This window comes from Sphaerulina musiva, assembly GCF_000320565.1.
Source record: "Sphaerulina musiva SO2202 unplaced genomic scaffold SEPMUscaffold_1, whole genome shotgun sequence".
NCBI classification, from domain to species: Eukaryota; Fungi; Ascomycota; class Dothideomycetes; order Mycosphaerellales; family Mycosphaerellaceae; genus Sphaerulina; species Sphaerulina musiva.
Window position 1 is genome coordinate 1,804,049 of NW_016017383.1, and position 17,186 is coordinate 1,821,234.

The following is a 17,186-nucleotide window of genomic DNA, read 5'->3' on the forward strand; positions in this document are numbered from 1 at the left end:
GAACGTGAATCCGACTCCGAGTACGCTCCACTGCAAGCATCCTTGGTTCAATGTACACCATCTCAACCCTCATGTTTCGCCGTACATTACGCACAGCCTTGCAGCACCCCCGAAGCAGAAGCATGGCTTCCGCACCGTCACAGACACCCATGGAAGATGCCATCAGGCGAAAGGTGAGCCTTTGACGTGCTATCGGCCCTGTTTGCCATCGCGCTATGATTCCTCCGTACTTATACTCGTATACCTAGGTCACAGAGACTTTCCAACCTATCACGTTGGAGATTCACAACGACTCACACAAGCACGCACATCACAACGCTATGAAAGGGAGCACTTCAAGGGAGACGCATTTCAGGTGAGGCATGTCGTGGATGCTAGGGCTGTAAGCTAGGTACGAGTGAGTGCTCACGGTTTGTTCAGAGTTTCTGTAACATCCGATGCCTTCAAGGGCAAGATGCAGCCAGCACGTCACCGAATGGTCTATCACCTATTCAAAGACGAAATGGCAGCGGAGGGCGGCATCCACGCATTACAACTGACGACGAGGACATCGGATGAAGAGGCCCAAATGAAAGCGAAACAAGCCGCTTCGTGATGAGAAGCAGTGTAAAATTACATTCGTCGTCCCATTGGCTACGCGCGCGTAGCCAGGTTCTCTCTATGCTGAATCGAGTGATGTTGTGCGGCATCAGTGTGGCATAATTCGCCCGGTATGCCGCAGGTGTACGCAATATCGATTAGATGAATACAGCGTGGGCTGCTCCGTCTCCCGATTGCGTCTGTCATAGGTTCCGTCCCAATGTCCATCCCATTGCTCACGGAGGCAGTTCACCGCCGTCCCTGTCGTGGGCTCCGCCTGGTTGACTGTTGAGGAACGAGAGGTAGCAGTTCCAACCTATCGCAGAGGGGTCAGTATACGTCTTCTGCTCTTCTCGTGAACCTGTGACCTACCCAGCGAAACCACGTTGACCAACAATACCCGATGCTGAAGTGGCACAAACTTGAAGTTCGTGAATTGCACGATCGGCCAGATCATCCAGTTGCTCTTCAGGGCATTGAAGTATGTGCTGTCCAGCTTGTCCTTGGGGCTCGTGCCCTCCATGATAGCCATACTCGACAGGAATACGAACAGGTTGGTACTAGCAAACACAGTCTGATCCGTAGCGACTCGAGCCGCAATTTCGAGGTTTGGCTTGCCAGGAATGACCACCTTTTTCTGAAGGAAGCCGAACCACTTGGTAGCTGCTGGACCGAAGACAGCGCCTCCGTAGAGGGCCATGCGACCCGAGCGCGCGAAGTCTTGGTTCTGCAATCCCTTCTTCTCGACCAGCTGTTGAGCCATTGTGTCGCCAGTTGCGAAGAGCACCGCGGTGGTGACGGACTGGGTGAGGAGCGGACTGGAGGCCAGCTTAGCCTGGTACCTGTAGAAATTGTCTTTAGTTCCAGTATCAGTCAGGACAAGCAACGCATTGCTCATACCATCGCAGAGCAGCGGCCATGATGGAAGCTGTGTGCTTGAGATGCGCTCTGCCGCTGTTGATGGAGGAGCGGTGTGCGGGTGATGGATACGGCCGAGTTGGTTGTCGAGATGACAATGAGAGGAGGACGGCGGTGCTTGTTGCGCGTCTGTGTACAGGAAGGAGAGGCGGAAAGCGCGTTCTGCAGCCTCGAGTTTAGCAGTTGCCGCGTTTTAAAGTGGACTTTTTGTTTGGGGAGCTCTTTCCTGTCTCGTTCTGCAGGGATCAAATGGAGAAAATCGTCATAGCTTTCAGCATTAGCGTTGAGACCCCTGTTTCACACGGTCGATAACATAAACTCCGATTGCTCAAGCCTCACCCCACATCTCAGGTATGTACCAGAACTGAGGTAATACATGAAGCTTGCGGCCTACTACAACAGACTGACACATTATTCCGCTCCGGTCGATGAATTAGGAGGTAGTACCTCCTAGCACAGGTACATATATGCTTTTGGTCTCTCCGACGTGGACCGTCCCACGACAGCCGTATCGTGCCGTGCCGTGCCGTACAGTATACTTTTACTCATCATGGCCCTGTGCCAGAGAGGCTTCCATTGTCAGTTGACGTCCATAGTCGCGTACCCTCCGTCCATCTGGATCGTATGTCCGCTTCCATAACGCCCCACTCCGACTCCCGCAAGCCATCATCTTCCACCCGCCCTCTCCTCTCCCTCTCCTCTGCCTCTACCGCCTTCACCTATACGCCCGCCCGATCAGCCCCACGACATCACCGCCCTGGTCCGCTCTGCTCCGCGACGTGGCAGCATGGAACGCCCCGATGGCATCGATTCGCTGCTCGACACGGACTTGTACAAGCTGACAATGCAATGCGCTGTACTCAAATACTTCCCCGATGTCCTGGTCGAATATCGCTTCACGAATCGCACGCCCCATATGCGCCTGTCGAGAGAGGCCTTCGATTGGCTATCGTTGCAGATTGACAAGCTGGAGAATGTGAAGGTCACCCACGACGAGCTCGAGTGGCTCCGGAAGACATGCCCATATCTCACGGCGGAGTATCTTGACTATCTGCAGACATTTACTCTGCGCCCGAAAGAGCAAGTCACGGCCAGCTTTACCCCTCTTGTCGAAAACAGCGAGACTCCTACAACCTTGGGCGATGTGAGTCTCGCTGTGCATGGAGGGTGGAAAGAGACTATTCTGTACGAGATTCCGCTGCTGGCCCTCACGTCCGAAGCATACTTCAAGTTTGTCGAGCGTGACTGGACGCATGAAGGGCAAAGAGAAAAGGCGAAACACAAGGGTTTGCAGCTACTTGAGGCGGGCTGTGTGTTCAGCGAGTTTGGGAGTCGGCGACGCAGAGACTACAAGACACATGATCTGGTAATTCAAGGACTTCTGGAGGCCAAGAAGGAGTCTCATGGCAAGGAATGGAAGGGTGCCCTCACTGGCACGTCAAATGTTCACCTTGCTATGCGGTACGGCCTGAACCCGATCGGGACGGTTGCGCATGAGTGGTTCATGGGCATTGCAGCTGTGACTCAAGATTATGCAAACGCGAATGAGCACGCACTCCAATATTGGACAGGTACTTTTGGCCGCGGCGTGCTGAGCATTGCCCTGACGGACACTTTTGGAACTCCCGCCTTCCTAAAAGCTTTTTCGAAGCCGGCGCCGACCAGTGGTCACATATCTGACGCGACAAGGGGTAACCCTACATATGCTGAGATCTTTACTGGAGTGAGACAGGACTCTGGAGATCCTCTAAAATTCATCGAAATGATGCGCACGTTCTATGATAGTCAAGGCATCAAGGATAAGAAGACGATTGTTTTCTCGGACAGCTTGAATGTTGAGAGAGCTATTGAGTACAAGCAGGCCACCGAAAAGGCTGGCCTCACTGCATCGTTCGGAGTCGGCACGTTTTTCACGAACGACTTTTGGAATCCCAGGACTAACGAGAAGAGTGTACCCCTTAACATTGTGATCAAAGTCAGCAAGGCTGGCGGCAACAATGCAATCAAGTTATCAGATGATGTTGGCAAGAACATGGGCGATGACAAATTAGTGAAGCTGGTCAAGGAACAAGTAGGATATGCAGACAAGTCATGGGCGGATGGCGACGAGGCACATCGCTGGGATAAGTAAAAGTCTACGTCTTGCATGACAGAAAAGTCGCTGGCGCAGGTCCAGATCGGAGCGGAGAACGACCCCAGCTTGACCTTGACAGTCATGGTGTCTTCTGGATTTGAACCTGCGTGGTGCCGGCCTAAGTGAATAGAAAGACGAGCCCGAACAAGGAAGCGGAAAGAAAGAAAAATCACCAAGTGTGATGTGAACTGAGCAATCATAGAATAGACGAGATACCCCCCCAAATAGCGCGCGTGAAAAAGAATGCAATTTTAGCATCTTGGATCTACCTAAGTACTCTCCAAGTTACGTGGACCATCTCGATCTTGGAAAGGAACCGCAAGCGAAGTAAGTCATCTTCGGCGACAGGAGAGGACATGGAAAAGGCACATTGAGTACATATCGAAGGCTTTCATTGCAAAAAAAGTTTGTAAACGAGGCCGAGCAGCCTATTGCTCGCACTACTCGGTGAGGCGGGCCACCAGTATAGCTGTAATAGCATACTATCCCGTTGACCATGACACCTCTCCCCCATTCTCTGCTCGTTAACGCAATGTATCTGCTCGGTAGGCCTCCACTCTGTGACTGTCATGTATGCTACCAAGCAGGTCCCACGATTTTTCTCTTCTTGATTGCGTACCCTTCTTCTCCGTGAGAATGGAAAGCAAAGGCTTCCGCTCTCTAACAGTGTCTCGTCATCGATTTCTATTCGTACAAGTTGCATCATTGCATGCACATCACAAGCCGTCCATTCTCGAGCGCTGCGAGAAGTTTGCGCTCGTGCGCCCAAGAAGCTCAAGTTCAAGCGTCAATTGCCTGAGATCGATCCATCATTGAAATAGTCCTTCAGAAGTGAGAGCCGTGGCTGCCAGAACTGCCGGACCGGCTGCCTTGCAAGTTACTAGAAGCACCGTTGATGTGGCATTGTGCCGGCTGAGAGCAGGCCTGAACGAGGACTTTTTCGATAGCGTCGTACTCTTTCTTGCCAATGGCGGCCAGACTGAGGTTGGATGCATCCCGGCCATAGTTAATGTTCCAGTCACCCATTGGATTCTGCGGCTGGCCCGACAACTGGACGAGCTTGCGAGCAGCGAGGGAGGTGTCCTTGTGTCCGGAGGTAGCCTGACGGAAGAGCGCAGCGAAGTACCGAACCACATCCGGATCAGCATCGGGAACGATATTCAGAGCTGAGAATGGCCACGTGGTGCTCAACTCATCGTTGCCACCAAGTTTGACGTTGGAGGTACGACCGTCAGCCATGCTCTTGTAGCCACCTTGGACAAGAAGGCCAACAATCGATGCTTTCTGCTTTTCTGTAAACCCGGGACAGGAAAGTGTGGCAACAGCAAGCTCTTGCAGCAGAGCTGGCGTTGGAAGCAGCGCGCTGTATTTGCTATTTGCACGTCGAAGGTCTGTGATCAGCGTCTTCATGAGGCCAATTGCGCAGTCGTAGATGGCGCGACGCTCGCGAACGGTAATCTCTTCGACAGCCTTCCATGGGTACTTGTTCAGCAAAGTGATGATGGACTCGTAGACACGGCAAGGGCTCTTGTTGGCGAATGGTGACTAGAATGTGTGAGTAGGAGATCGATGAGGTCTCGCAAACTGTCAACACTTACGCGTTCGGATAGATTGGCGTGCTTCGCCATCGCAACCAGCTCTTCTGGGTGCAAAAATCCTTGAAATCCAGCGGCGGGTCTATCCTCGTAATACTTGCGTTCACTCCTGTCTACCACTGGCTCGCCATTGCTCCACCGTACGTGCTTAGCGCGCGGAAAAAGCTCAACCATGAGCTCATCCTGAGAACTGTAAAGTACCTCGACCTGGCGGTCGCCGACTATAACATGTTAGAGGGGTTAGATGATTGATGTTGGTTTGGCATCACTCACCCTTTGGCGGGCGTTTCTGTTCGACACGTCGCCCGAATTGGCGTGCAACCCAAGCAGCTTCTTTGGGGTTCGTGACCTCGATGAAGCAGTCCATAGTCTTACCACTCTCGCGCTCCATTAGGATGTGGACCGCATGATATGGTGAGCCCTCTGGCTGCCGCAATATCTGAGCATTGCGACCAATGAAGGCGGTCATCTCCTGGCGAGTCGTACCATAGGGAATGTCTTTGATCCTTACTACGCCTGCCAGATTGCTTGTCTTGTTGCGGCAGAGCTCACCAAGGGGAAGTGCGTCGAACGCTTCTTCAATACTTGGAACCATTAGACCTTGCATGGCGAGGTCGAGCCAGTCCGGTCGCATCTTCATCTTCTTCTCGGCTGGAACCACGGCTTGCATCTGGGGTTGCACCGCGGAACTCGCAGCAGCATTTGGATCATCAGCCTCGCCTAACGTGGCAAACACCTTGCTGTCCTTGAAGCGCGCAGGTCCCAGAGTTGGGTTTGGTAGCTTGGGGTGCTCGGTGAGGCGTCTCATTGAGTGGTCAAATGGGTCTTCGCACTGTCCCTTCGTAATCATAATTGCAAGCTCCCGAGATCTGCCTTCTTCCTGACGACGGCCAAGGCGCGAGTCGTTCCGAGGACGGCCAGAGTGGGCGGCGCCAGAATCTTCATTGTGAACGTTGTTGAGGTATCTGCTCTCCAAGTTGTCGAAATTGTAAGCACGACGTGGCGACGGACCAGCCTTTGACATTCCATCGATGCGCAAGTTGCCCATGCCGTAAGCAGGGGCACCGATATCATCTTCGTCATGAGCACGGTCGTGGTTGCCATTGCCCTGGCGGGCTTGCTGCGCACTGTTCGTGTAACCTCGCGGCGGGTTATAGGTGTTGCGGGGATCCCAGGCTTGCGGCGGGTAGTTCTGAAGCGCCGGGATATGTGGCTGCTGGGCCTGTGTCGCGAATGTGGCATCGGTGGTATCGGAGCCAAAAGAGCCACGCTTGGAGATTGAGCCACCGTGCTGCTGTAGGCCTTGGTAGCCATCTCTGTCTGCATCCATGACGCCGCTCTTGTACGAGGGCGTGGGGTAAGCTGAGCGGCCAGGAGGAGGGCGGCGCGATATGTACTCGCTATCGAAACCGCCGTCAGATCCTAAAGCTATGCCGTTCGAGGTGCGTGCTGTTGAGTACGACATGTTGCCGTTGCTCGTGCTGTCGGTGCTGTGCGATAGCTTCACGCCTGGCACGAAGTTGCTGTTGACTCCGTTGCGAAGTGCGCTGGGGGCTGTCGTGTAGTTGGTAGCGTACGGGGCAGAAAGTGGTGGAAAGCCGCCGAGCGTCGTGCGGTCATCGATCGGCCGCAGGTTGCGCGCCGATGGCCAATTGTTGCTGGCCATGGGAAGGTTGCGGGCTTGAGCTCGATCAAGGGATTGCTGAACACGCGCGACAGTGAATGTGTCGCGCAACGGAGCCGTGCCTACTGGTAGTGCTGGCAAGGTCAGCTTATCAGCGGTGGATGAAGTGCGTGACGAAGAGGCAAAAGTTTGCAAATGACTGTGGGTGTTTCTGGGAGAAGGACGGGCGAGCGAGCTTTGAAATACGAATTGAGAAGGTGCGGTGTGAGCTCGGGCCACATCTCAACAACGTCTCGTGTCCAGGAGTGCGCCACCGAACGACTGGTACGTGCAGTGAATGCGAAGTGAAGTGTGAAGTGAAAGGACGGCTTACTTGTTCCACTGGGCAGAACCACTCCCTGGAGTGTTTTCGATTCTTCTAGGTCGTTCATGAACTCTCGAAACTAGTCTCAAATGAAGGCCGAGTCGTGTCGCTGGATCGGATCTGCGCTGAAATGGCAAGTACCTAAACCTGCGGGCCCGGAGGGGGAGCGTCCGCACATTCATGACGCGATGCTGGCAAAGCATTGCGGTGAGGACGTCTACGCGTAAGCAGGCAAAGCCGTTAAACAGCTACATGTACATGTGCCTTACCTGATTTACATACCTACAACGCACCGTGGCTGATGATCCTGATCTCAAGATTGCCTGACCTGTGTCAAAGTGAAGTCGCGTCTCATCCCAACGCCGCTCGCGTTTGGGAGATGCCATCGAGCTTGTGAATATGATGCGCAACATGTGATAGAGTGTGCAGAGTATGTACTCTGCATTACTGCCTTACTGTCGTACGCCTACAGCACAAGGAGGAGTTCTCCATCTTTCCAAATGCAGATTCCAGCCCGCGCCCGAAGCACTCCTCCAGGCTCACGATACATCTGCGCACGGGCATTACCCGTCTACCTCGTACTTGGATAAGGTCGTTCTTGACATGCCATACCAGACTACAGACAGTGTTCTTGTAAGGGCTTAGTCGAAGGGTGTTAAGAAGCTTTCGGCAACGAATCGAGCGCGCGCATTCAACTGACACCGGTGTTAGCAGCTGATTACAGGGCCGCAAATCGGGCATAGTGGGGTCCTCACGAAAAGCTTCATCTCCGAAATCTCCTTGTCGACCTCCTCCATGAACTGGATTATAAAGTCCACGAGCTTGTGCTTGAGCATCTCCTCGGTGTGAAAATTCGTGATCAAGAACGAGATATCATAGCCCTGCTGAATGTCAGGGTCCGCAACGAAGTGGGATGTGCACTTGTACCTACTGGCACTGGCTTCCTTCGTAAAATGAAGAATGCTTCCGCTCTTTGCGTCAAGAATCTGGTGAACTTGTGTACCAATATGTGCTCAATCTCGTCTGCCTGCTTGATTCTTATACTGACGCGCACACTGTTGACCGACGGCTCCACCAGCACTCGCTCTTCCTGATTTCGGGACACGGTGAGCGGGTTGAGGACGACTTCTGGTGACGTCTTTGCTTCGATTTCGGGGACATTATGTCGCTCGGAGGCTTGCGAGGCGAAATTCGATAACGAAAGAGCTGCCGTGAGTGTTGACCGTACGCAGGACAGGTATGGACGGAGAGATTGTGACTACTCGTGGTGAGCAGAGCGTATGAGAAACTCGCGGCGATAGACGGACCATTGTGGATCAGGACAGCGCAATGCTGAGTGAGAGGTGCAAAGTCGTTCGCTATACAGCTGTGCGTACGCGTGAAGCTGGCAGTGTTCTACTAGAGCACTCCAGGATGTCGATGTTATTTGGAGCAATTGCCTTACATACGGGCATGTAGAGAGAGGTGTAGTTGCCTTGACAGATGATGTCTTGGACTTGGCAGGTCTTGGCGCTGATCAGAACTTCAGGTACCTCCCAAGCTCCTAGGAGGTAGGAGGTACCTCCTACATGTATCTCCTAGTACGGTGGACATGCTTCACTCGAGCTACGATACCGGCATCATGAGCATGTGATTCACGCGTGCCTCCCTTACTTTGGACAATTTCTCTTTCGACTGCATCGCCAGTCGAGAAAAGAGTACATATAGTAAGGTACATGTAGGCACCACGTACCTGACAGACGAGTGGGCTCGAGCTCAGAGATGGGCTGCGATCAATCTGCCAGAAGCCCACATTGTGGTACTACCAAGACTGAATGGCCTAGCAGACTGTCTGTTCGCACTCTTAGTCGGTCTGAAATCTTGTACTCTCATCCCAGAGATCGGGTGTGTGGAAGTAAGGTAAGAAGTCGGACATCCACCAGACGGCGGCAGGGGGAAATGCCGAGACATATAATATGGAAGAAAGCTTTCAAAATTCGCTATAAACACAAGTTGCATATAAGATAACAATATGCCTCGTCCATGAGCCGCCTTTGGACAGCTTCCAATGCACATACAATCTGGAATCGAAACAAGACTCCCTCTTTTGCCTCTTACGGCTAATCGGAAAAGCATCGTTCCGTCATATTCTGTTCTTCTCTACATCCCTCCTCTCTCTGCCGCCGGACACCAATATGGCGTGTCCAATAAAAATGATAGTATGCGGTCAGTGGCTGCACATGGCTTGGATATTGTGTTAGAAAGCCGACCTACGACTCCCAGCCGTGGAAACCAATGCTGTCGAACACACTTGTGGGTACATGTGCACAAAAATGGGCTGCGCCTACAACGCGTAAGGATTGAGGGATCTGATAGTCAAGCATCTAGGAACAAGTCAGCTCATGAAACGACGAATGTGCTGGGCACATGACTTACGGTGGGCTCTTCGTCAAATCAGTCTTTAGCAGTACCGGTACTCTGGTCATCTCCTTGACGTCCTGAATGTAGCTGCCGTTTTCTTCTCGCAGCGTAAACAGTCCCAAGTACTTGTCTTTATTGGTGAGACGAGTTTCTGGTGCCGAGCTCTTGAGAGCACGAGAGTCAGACTTAGACCTCTGTGGGGCCGATCCATTTCTCGTTGGCGAGGTTGGTCCATTCTGTGCGGCGCGATCTCCATTGAGTGCCACATCACTAGCAGTGTTGCCAGTAGCTTCTGAAGCATCGTCGTCGTCGTCGTCGAACAGAGCGTCTACATCGTTGGCATCGATGGACCCAGTTTGCATAGCTTTGCGCTCAGCCTCGTCGGCCTGTCTCTGCTTGGCGGCGATGTCACGAGCGACCATGCTGTGCGTAGGACGGTGACCCTTGGCCTGTGGACGCTCATCCTCTGGTACAAACGCCGAGGATGGAACCCCCTTTTCCCAGTAGAGCTCCAGCAGTCGCTTGTGCTTGTCGAACTCTGCCTTCTTGAGCGGCAGCTGGTCGCAGTGAACTCGCTTCTCGAAGCCGTACTCTGGGATCAACACGTCGAAAGCCGACTCGTATACACACACCACGATGCCAACAGATATGAGGTCGCCTCCTTGCTCTTCGCTGAGCCTGTTCATCCTGCGGCAGGATTCGATGTGCACGCTCTGTTCCTGAGCGTTGTGAGCGGAGTCCTTCTTGGTGTTGCATATCTCCGCTGTCTTGTGAAGTGTTTCGGGATCCTCGGTGAACTCGACAGCGCCACTGGACAAAACTGCTTCAAGCTGACGATGCACAACGATGTCGGCGTAGCGGCGAGAAGGGTTTGTGAAGTGAGTGTACAGCGGCAGGTTCAGTGCAAAATGACCAAGGTTGTCGGGTGTGTCCGCGCGTGCCGAAACCTCGTACTTCGCGCGAGCCATGGTCTTGAAAACTAAGGTTTCCATTCCCTTCCTGACCTCAGCGTCTTCAATGCGGTATAAGCTGTTCTGCAGAGCCGCGGAACTCGAGATATCCATATCGTAGCCAATGTTACTCATGCGCTCGGCGAAGGTATGTAGTCTGCGAGTGTTTGGTACTTTCTGCGTCCTCAGCAGGGCACGTTCTTTGAGACCGGCAAAGAGCTTCTCGGCAACGAAAGCGTTGGTCTTATGGCTGAGCTCTTCGATCATCTCGTGTGCAGGACTGGAATCAAAAATGTTGTGCTCGACTGGGACATTTTCGTCGTCGAGGGAGTAGAGCAGGCGCAAGGATGGAATGTCGGCCTCGTCGCTCGCATAGCGAGCCTTGCGGAGTTTCTGGGCCACGTTGTAAAGTGTCAAGATCTGCTTCGCGCGTTCCTCGCCAAGAGACGAAGCAGTGTTACCATTGATAACGGCGTCCACCTCCTCGTACGAGAGCTTGCCAGAGCTGCGAATGACAGACTTTCCGACCCAGGTTTCATCATCGATGACACGGCCGGTAGCTGCATCGACTTTGAAAACGACGGAGACTGCGTATCGGTCCTGTCCAGGGAGCAGGCATATGACGTCCTGCGAAAGCTTCGGTGGGAGCATGTTGACAGTTCTATTTATCAAGTAGACTCCAGTGCCTCGCTTCTTGGCCTCACGGTCAACCAGTGAATTGGCCTTGATGAAGTGTGCGACATCTGCAACGTGTATTCCCACCTCGACATGCCCATCGCCGAGATCCTTGAAGTGAATGGCATCGTCGAGTTCCTTACTTCCATTGGGGTCGATGGTGAAGGTCTTTTCATCCCTGAAGTCACGACGACCTTCCAAGGCGGACTCACCGTCAGCAGCTACAGACCAGTCTTCGTGGCCAACATTCTTTAGAACGGCATCCGAGAAGTCGTCTGGTCCAAAATTGTTGTCGCGCAACAGCGCATCAGTCTCCACCTTGAGATCACCGGCTGTTCCAAGCTGCTCAACAAGAGTTCCGAACGGATGAAGACTGGTGATGGGCCAGCGCTTGATGCACGCGACGAATATTTGGTCGGCGTAGCTCTGGTGCTTGTCGACGAAGTCCTTTGGTGCTTGTTCTGTTGGAATGGCAATGAGTGGGACACGTTTGTCAGTCGGCTTGAACCAGACAATCTTTGGACGCTCCTGCTGACGCTCTGGCTGACGGTGGGAATTGCTGCCTTCTCGAGCTTGACGCTCAGCTTCTTGCTTCTCCTTTGTCGCTTGGCTACTGGGTCGAAGAAGACCGAGTGTGCCAGAAAACATCTGTCCAGCAACGCGCTCAATGACAGCCACGATGTGGCCAGCGTACAAAGGTTTCTGCTCGTCATTGATCTCGTCCTCTTCCACAAGAAGCAAGCTTTGACCTTCGACCTCCACGTCGTCGTTCTTTTTCTGCGTCGGACGCTGCTTCAAGCTGCCCCGGCGACGCAGACCGCCATCTTGGGCGCTCTCGGGTTGAGTGGTCGCATCGTTGACAGCGGTCATGCTGCCACCACGCTGATCAGTCACATCCTTACGCTTCTTCTTTTCTTCCTTCTCGCGCTTTTGACCCCACACCTCGTCGACATCAAGCAGCTCGACGGCAACATAGTCTCCCTCGAGAGCACGATTGCGGTCTTTGCTGCCACAAATGAAGATATCGGCATCGAGATCGAGTGTGGTCACGTACGCATCACTGCGGTTCTTCTTGTTGACGCGTAGGGTTCCTGCGACAAGCTGACCATCTCCAAGCAATGCTGGAAGTGTAGCTTGGGGCAGGTAAGGGGTGAACAAAGTCTTGCGTTGCTGTTGCTGTTGTGGGCCAAGCTGTGGTCCATTGTGCTGGCCAGTCAACTGAGCAAGGCTTGGAGGCTGAATGCCGGCTTGCTGGTAGGCCTGTAATTGCGCAAGCTGAAGAGCGTTCAACGGCTGGCCACCATAAATGGCAGGGTTCTGCACCAAGACTTGGCCCTGAGGCAACTGCATGAGCTGTGGCTGTGCATTGTAGCCCCCGAAGTTTTGGATGGAGTTAATTGACTGATTTGCCATCGATCCACGAGTACGGTGGCCAGGTTGGAAAGGCTGCGCTGTGGCCTGCTGATTCATTTGGAAGCTGCCCATATTGTTCTGCTGCGGCTCGTTGCTATTCGGGTTAGGGTTACGCCAGTTGCCTTCGAAGTTGCGCGAGCCGGTGCGGCCATGGCCTTGGCTGCCGCGACGTGCGAGCTCTGAGACATTGCCTCCATCATTGGTGGCCTGTGGTGGTGGAAACTGGAATCCCTGTGGTCCACCTCGGCTGGTCGGTGCCATACCACGACCAGAGCCGACAGCCATGCTCTGGCTACGTCCGTGTCCGCGACCTGCGAACGATCCTCGAGAGGAGCTCGTGGATGCAGCTTGAGTACTCTCAGTATTAGCTGGACTCGCTGCGCCATTACTTGTTGACGTGGAATCTCCAGCTGCGACACCGGGTGCACCAGGAATCGGGAACTGGAAACCACTTGTCTTGCGTTTTGCCTCTGCCAATTCCGCTGCCTTCTTAGCTTCGGGCAAAGCCAGTGAGTGTCTGCGCGCATGGCCTCCGCCTGCCGCGCCTCCGCCTCTTCCTCTGCTGGGTGCGCTGTTCTCATTTCTGCTCTGGCCGAAGTTGCCAAAGTCCCCAAACGCAGATCCGGCAGCACCACTCGAGGGTGCGGGAGGCGGCCCCATGCCCATATTGGGCATGGCTGAATGGTTTCGTCGATGTCCGGTTGGCTGTGCGATGCCGCCCGTCATGGGAATACCAAGATGTTGTTGTCCCATCTGTGCTTGCTGTGGAAATTGGAAGCCGCCAGGCTGGGTGACATTGAGATTCTGCATCTGGCTTTGCAGCTGCTGGAACTGGTTAGGCAGCTGCTGTTGCTGTGGAATCATGCCCATGTTTACATATTGCTGGTGCGTTGCCGCAATCTGCTGTTGCTGCTGTTGCAGCATCTCAATCTGCTGGGCAAGAGCCAGTTGCTCCACTGTGGCAAGGGTCAGCGAGCGCGCTGTGCACGACGAATGGAGAACATACTCATCAGGGGCGTCATCTCTGATGGACTGCGGCGGTGGGCGATGTGCAGACGGCGGCCAGCAGACCCCTGTGGGCCTTGCTGTTGCTGTTGCTGCTGGCCTTGTTGGTCCATGGCGAGCCAGAGGGGGAAGGCGGACGTGTGCTATGGAGCGGGAGTCGAGAGATGGCGGGAAGGACAGAGCAAGTGGTGTGCAATGCAATGCAATGCAATGGTAGTAGTGGTGGTGGGTGGGTGGGCTCGAGTCAGGTAGTGTTCGTGATAGATGCAATGCTCTTGTGACGTATGCTTCGTCAGGGAGAGCCAAAATCGTTGCTCGTGCGAGAACCAAGCTGCTACGGGTGCAGTGTAGAGTGTGCAGAGTCTGAGTGCGTGCGGGTGTAATGTTGTCGTGGTGTATGGGGAGGATGGGAGTGTGTGTCACCGTGGGGAGGTGATGGGCGTGGTAAAGATCGAGGAGGTGCCGGGCAGGCAGTGGTCGTCGTGTCCGTGGGCAGGCACAGCACAGCTCGCGCAGGCGCAGCTCCAAAGAATGCAGGTGACAGCGAGGATGGGAGTGATTCGTACAAGGGAGCGACGAGAGAGAGCGTCAGGTAGGGGGAGAGAGAGAGAGAGAGGGAGGGAGAGAGAGGACGAGAGGATGCAAGAGAGAGAAAGAGGAAGGGAAGAAGAGCGAGAGGGCGAGCAAGTGGGGGCAGGAGTAGTAGGTAGTGGGAGTCTGAGAGAGGTGTGAGCATGATGTCCGTGTGAGAGGCCGTCCAGCCAGCCAGAGCCAGCCAGCCAGCAGCAGGCCAGCTTCCAAGCAATGATGCTGCGGGCTGCTCCCTCAGGCCTGGACAGGACAGCTTTGTTCCCCCGACGTTTCCGGCTATATCTGCACGACATGACGCTACATCCTACTACCTGTACTTGCTATTATTCTCCCTGGTCTGCCCCGTCAGATCGCTCGTTCGCTCTTTGCCGCAGTCAACCACATGTTCCTCGACTGTCGCCGGCGACTGCAGAGCAGCTGTGGCCGTGAAGCGTGAGACCACCTCCTAGGTACCTAGCTCGCAGTGTGGTAGCTGCATACATATGTGGGCCGCTGAGCAGCCAGCGATCACCGTTTCTGTTCCATTTGGATACACCGGACCCAGGAGGTAGGCTGTGGTGGACACTATTCACTGCTTCGTGCCGGCATGCGAGTACCTATGGGCAATTGGATGTGCCCATGCAGTAATGGTATATGTTGCTGTAGAAACAATAAATAGCTATTGAAGACAATCCTTGATCCGGCCCACCCCCAGCACTAGACACGTTGATACCTTTATTAGATTGTCGACAGCGAGCGCGTGGGTGGCCCATACCGGCATGTGCATGTTGGCTCTATGCACCATGCAAGTCTCTGCTCGCGAATTTTAAACTCTCTGGGCCGGTCGGTCGGCTTGAGGTAAGGGTACGAGGCGGAAGCGGAGAACTAGGTAGGTTAGCGTCTGGCGCCCGCTAGTGTCATTTGCGCGCGACGACGCGACTTCTATTATTTTACAGGTAGTTTCCATTCGGTATTCTCGATCACCGTTCCACACCTCAACAACTGCGGCAACACCGCAACAACGACATGAGCTCGTCGTACAAACCGACCGACCCGTCGCGTGCAAGTCCGTCTTCGCACCGCACGACCGGGGCGCCCAATTCAAACCGCAACAGTCTCCATGCGACACAGTCTGCACAGCTGATGGAAGATCTATCCCGGCTTCTTACCGATAGCGATCGCACATTTAAAAAGAAGCTTGATGAAGAGGCGCTGCACCAACAACATCGTCATGTGGAAGCTCTGGAACGAGCGCTGAAGCAGCATGAGGCTGTCCGCAAGTCGGCTGAGCAAACATACGAAACATTCCAGCTTGAAATTGAGCGTCAACGGATCGCAAGAGAGGCGGCGCAGGCGCGCAAACTGGCAGAGGAACGTCGGAAGCTTGAAGAGGCCAAGGAAGCCGAGATAGCCCGGATTGAGGATGCCCGACAGAAAGAACTGGCACGTCTCAGAGACCAGGAACGACAACAGCAGGAGCGGGAACAGGCCCGGAAGAGACAACAGGAAGAGGAGGAGGCGCAGAATAGAGCCCGTCAGCAAGCAGAGCAAGAGCGCATTGCAGCTGAAAAGCGAGCTCAGGAACAGGCAGCCAGTCAAGAGGCAGCAGCTCGCGCGGCGCGAAATCAGGAGCGACAGCGCGAACAACAGCAGGAAAAAGAACGGGAGCAACAGGCAACTCGGGCAGCGCAGCCAGCGAGTACACAGCAACAAGGAGTTCCAGTGGTACCCGCACAGCCCCTGTCGAGCAACATACCTGCGGGCCTTGGGACCACACAGGCGGAGCGCCTACAAGTGCACAATGCCTATCTCCAGCTACATGCACAGTGCAAGGCACTGCGTAAGGAGATCATGCAGATCAAGAGCACTAATCGCCCGATTTATGACAGCATCAGGGATCATGCACGACATGTCAAACTTGCTGTGGGGCAGCTTGCGAAGAACGACACGACAGGTAATCGAAAAAGAGTAAGTAATTCGCCGTCTTGGGAGGACTAATACCATGTGCTGACACCCACTGTGTCAGATTCAAACTATTCAAGAGCACTGGACATGGTCGATTTCATGCTTTCCCAACGAAACCGCAGACATCAATCTCTACAGGCTGCAGGCAGTACAGCCTTCACCAGTTCCCAAGGTATTTTTGTACATGGTCAATCATACAGTCAAAATCATCATCAAGCAGTTGGCATATGAGGTCACTGTAGATCCGGAACGTGCAGAGCCGATTGGGATATTAACAGCGACGCTCTTCTCCAAGCCGGAATTCAAGCCAAATGGACATTTCATGTCGGACATGTTCTGGGCGAAGTTCCATAAAGTGCATGCAACCATATTTGGCCTCGGCTTCAACGAGCTCACTCCGGATGGTAGACTGGCGCTTGGATTTAAACCAGAAATGTACTCGAACAAAACGATGTGGCACGATGCTGTACGAGCTATGTCCCGGGGATATGCCGCCATCACGCTCCGTGACTTTTCACGGTCTGCGAATGAGAATCCTTTTCCGAACCGACTGTATTGGGAAGCTCTGTCACGAATTCTCACGACGCCGGTCGAGCAGCGTATGGCGCTCCATTACGTGACTGCAGAAGGCATGCTCGACCCGCTCTTCATGCCCCGCTTTATCAAGTTCTATGGTAACAACGCGCTCGCTGCCATCAGACTTGGGGTCGTCGAGTTCCCCAAGCCGCCCCATAAAGAGGGACATGAGCTGCAGAAGACGACTCTGCAGAAGATGCACTTCAAATTCCAGGAACAGTTGAATCTTCGGTTATAGGGTAGAAAGATAGATACATGCTCTCTAGGAAACCATCCGTTGCCGAGCGATAGATATCGACCTCGTCAACCTTTCCAGCAGCGGCCTATAAACTCAGCCATATACAATCATACACAAAACCACCCGATGGACAGCAGATGGCTCGGCAAGCAATACAATCTTGAACAATTATACCACCAA

At 53.9% G+C, this 17,186-nt stretch overlaps 7 protein-coding genes across 7 annotated transcripts; 3 read left to right on the top strand and 4 right to left on the bottom strand.

Annotated features, from left to right (window-relative positions):
* Positions 1–59: 59 nt before the first annotated feature.
* On the bottom strand, positions 60–1,657 carry SEPMUDRAFT_145946 (Mpv17_PMP22-domain-containing protein). The gene is made up of 5 exons (XM_016903359.1): positions 1,480–1,657; positions 952–1,421; positions 421–895; positions 249–355; positions 60–173 (listed from the first exon to the last, which is right to left on the bottom strand). Exons 1-3 carry the CDS (start codon positions 1,497–1,499, stop codon positions 816–818), a joined length of 570 nt encoding a protein of 189 aa, XP_016764912.1. The 5' UTR covers positions 1,500–1,657; the 3' UTR covers positions 60–173; positions 249–355; positions 421–815.
* On the top strand, positions 123–595 carry SEPMUDRAFT_32833 (bola domain protein; the record flags this gene model as incomplete). Its single annotated transcript, XM_016908511.1, has 3 exons — positions 123–173; positions 249–355; positions 421–595. The coding sequence occupies 3 exons, from the start codon at positions 123–125 to the stop codon at positions 593–595; spliced, it is 333 nt and encodes a 110-aa protein (XP_016764913.1).
* A 714-nt stretch (positions 1,658–2,371) lies between the features above and the next one.
* On the top strand, positions 2,372–3,850 carry SEPMUDRAFT_145947 (nicotinate phosphoribosyltransferase). Its single transcript, XM_016903360.1, has one exon. It carries the CDS (start codon positions 2,414–2,416, stop codon positions 3,626–3,628), a length of 1,215 nt encoding a protein of 404 aa, XP_016764914.1. The 5' UTR covers positions 2,372–2,413; the 3' UTR covers positions 3,629–3,850.
* A 1,053-nt stretch (positions 3,851–4,903) lies between these two features.
* Positions 4,904–5,794, bottom strand: SEPMUDRAFT_29503 (uncharacterized protein; the record flags this gene model as incomplete). Its single annotated transcript, XM_016908455.1, has 3 exons — positions 4,904–5,113; positions 5,230–5,447; positions 5,500–5,794. Coding segments are annotated over 3 exons (723 nt in total), but the record flags the coding sequence as incomplete, so codon positions are not given.
* Positions 5,795–7,620: 1,826 nt separating this feature from the next.
* On the bottom strand, positions 7,621–8,654 carry SEPMUDRAFT_145948 (ARP23 complex 20 kDa subunit). Its single transcript, XM_016903361.1, has 4 exons — positions 8,522–8,654; positions 8,146–8,472; positions 7,970–8,095; positions 7,621–7,909 (listed from the first exon to the last, which is right to left on the bottom strand). The coding sequence occupies exons 1-4, from the start codon at positions 8,522–8,524 to the stop codon at positions 7,856–7,858; spliced, it is 510 nt and encodes a 169-aa protein (XP_016764916.1). The 5' UTR covers positions 8,525–8,654; the 3' UTR covers positions 7,621–7,855.
* A 518-nt stretch (positions 8,655–9,172) lies between these two features.
* SEPMUDRAFT_145949 (RNB-domain-containing protein) lies at positions 9,173–14,283 on the bottom strand. Its single transcript, XM_016903362.1, has 3 exons — positions 13,659–14,283; positions 9,630–13,608; positions 9,173–9,577 (listed from the first exon to the last, which is right to left on the bottom strand). The coding sequence occupies exons 1-3, from the start codon at positions 13,768–13,770 to the stop codon at positions 9,538–9,540; spliced, it is 4,131 nt and encodes a 1,376-aa protein (XP_016764917.1). The 5' UTR covers positions 13,771–14,283; the 3' UTR covers positions 9,173–9,537.
* Positions 14,284–15,210: 927 nt separating this feature from the next.
* SEPMUDRAFT_129669 (uncharacterized protein) lies at positions 15,211–17,088 on the top strand. Its single transcript, XM_016902302.1, has 2 exons — positions 15,211–16,195; positions 16,254–17,088. Exons 1-2 carry the CDS (start codon positions 15,254–15,256, stop codon positions 17,004–17,006), a joined length of 1,695 nt encoding a protein of 564 aa, XP_016764918.1. The 5' UTR covers positions 15,211–15,253; the 3' UTR covers positions 17,007–17,088.
* The last annotated feature ends 98 nt before the right edge of the window (positions 17,089–17,186 follow it).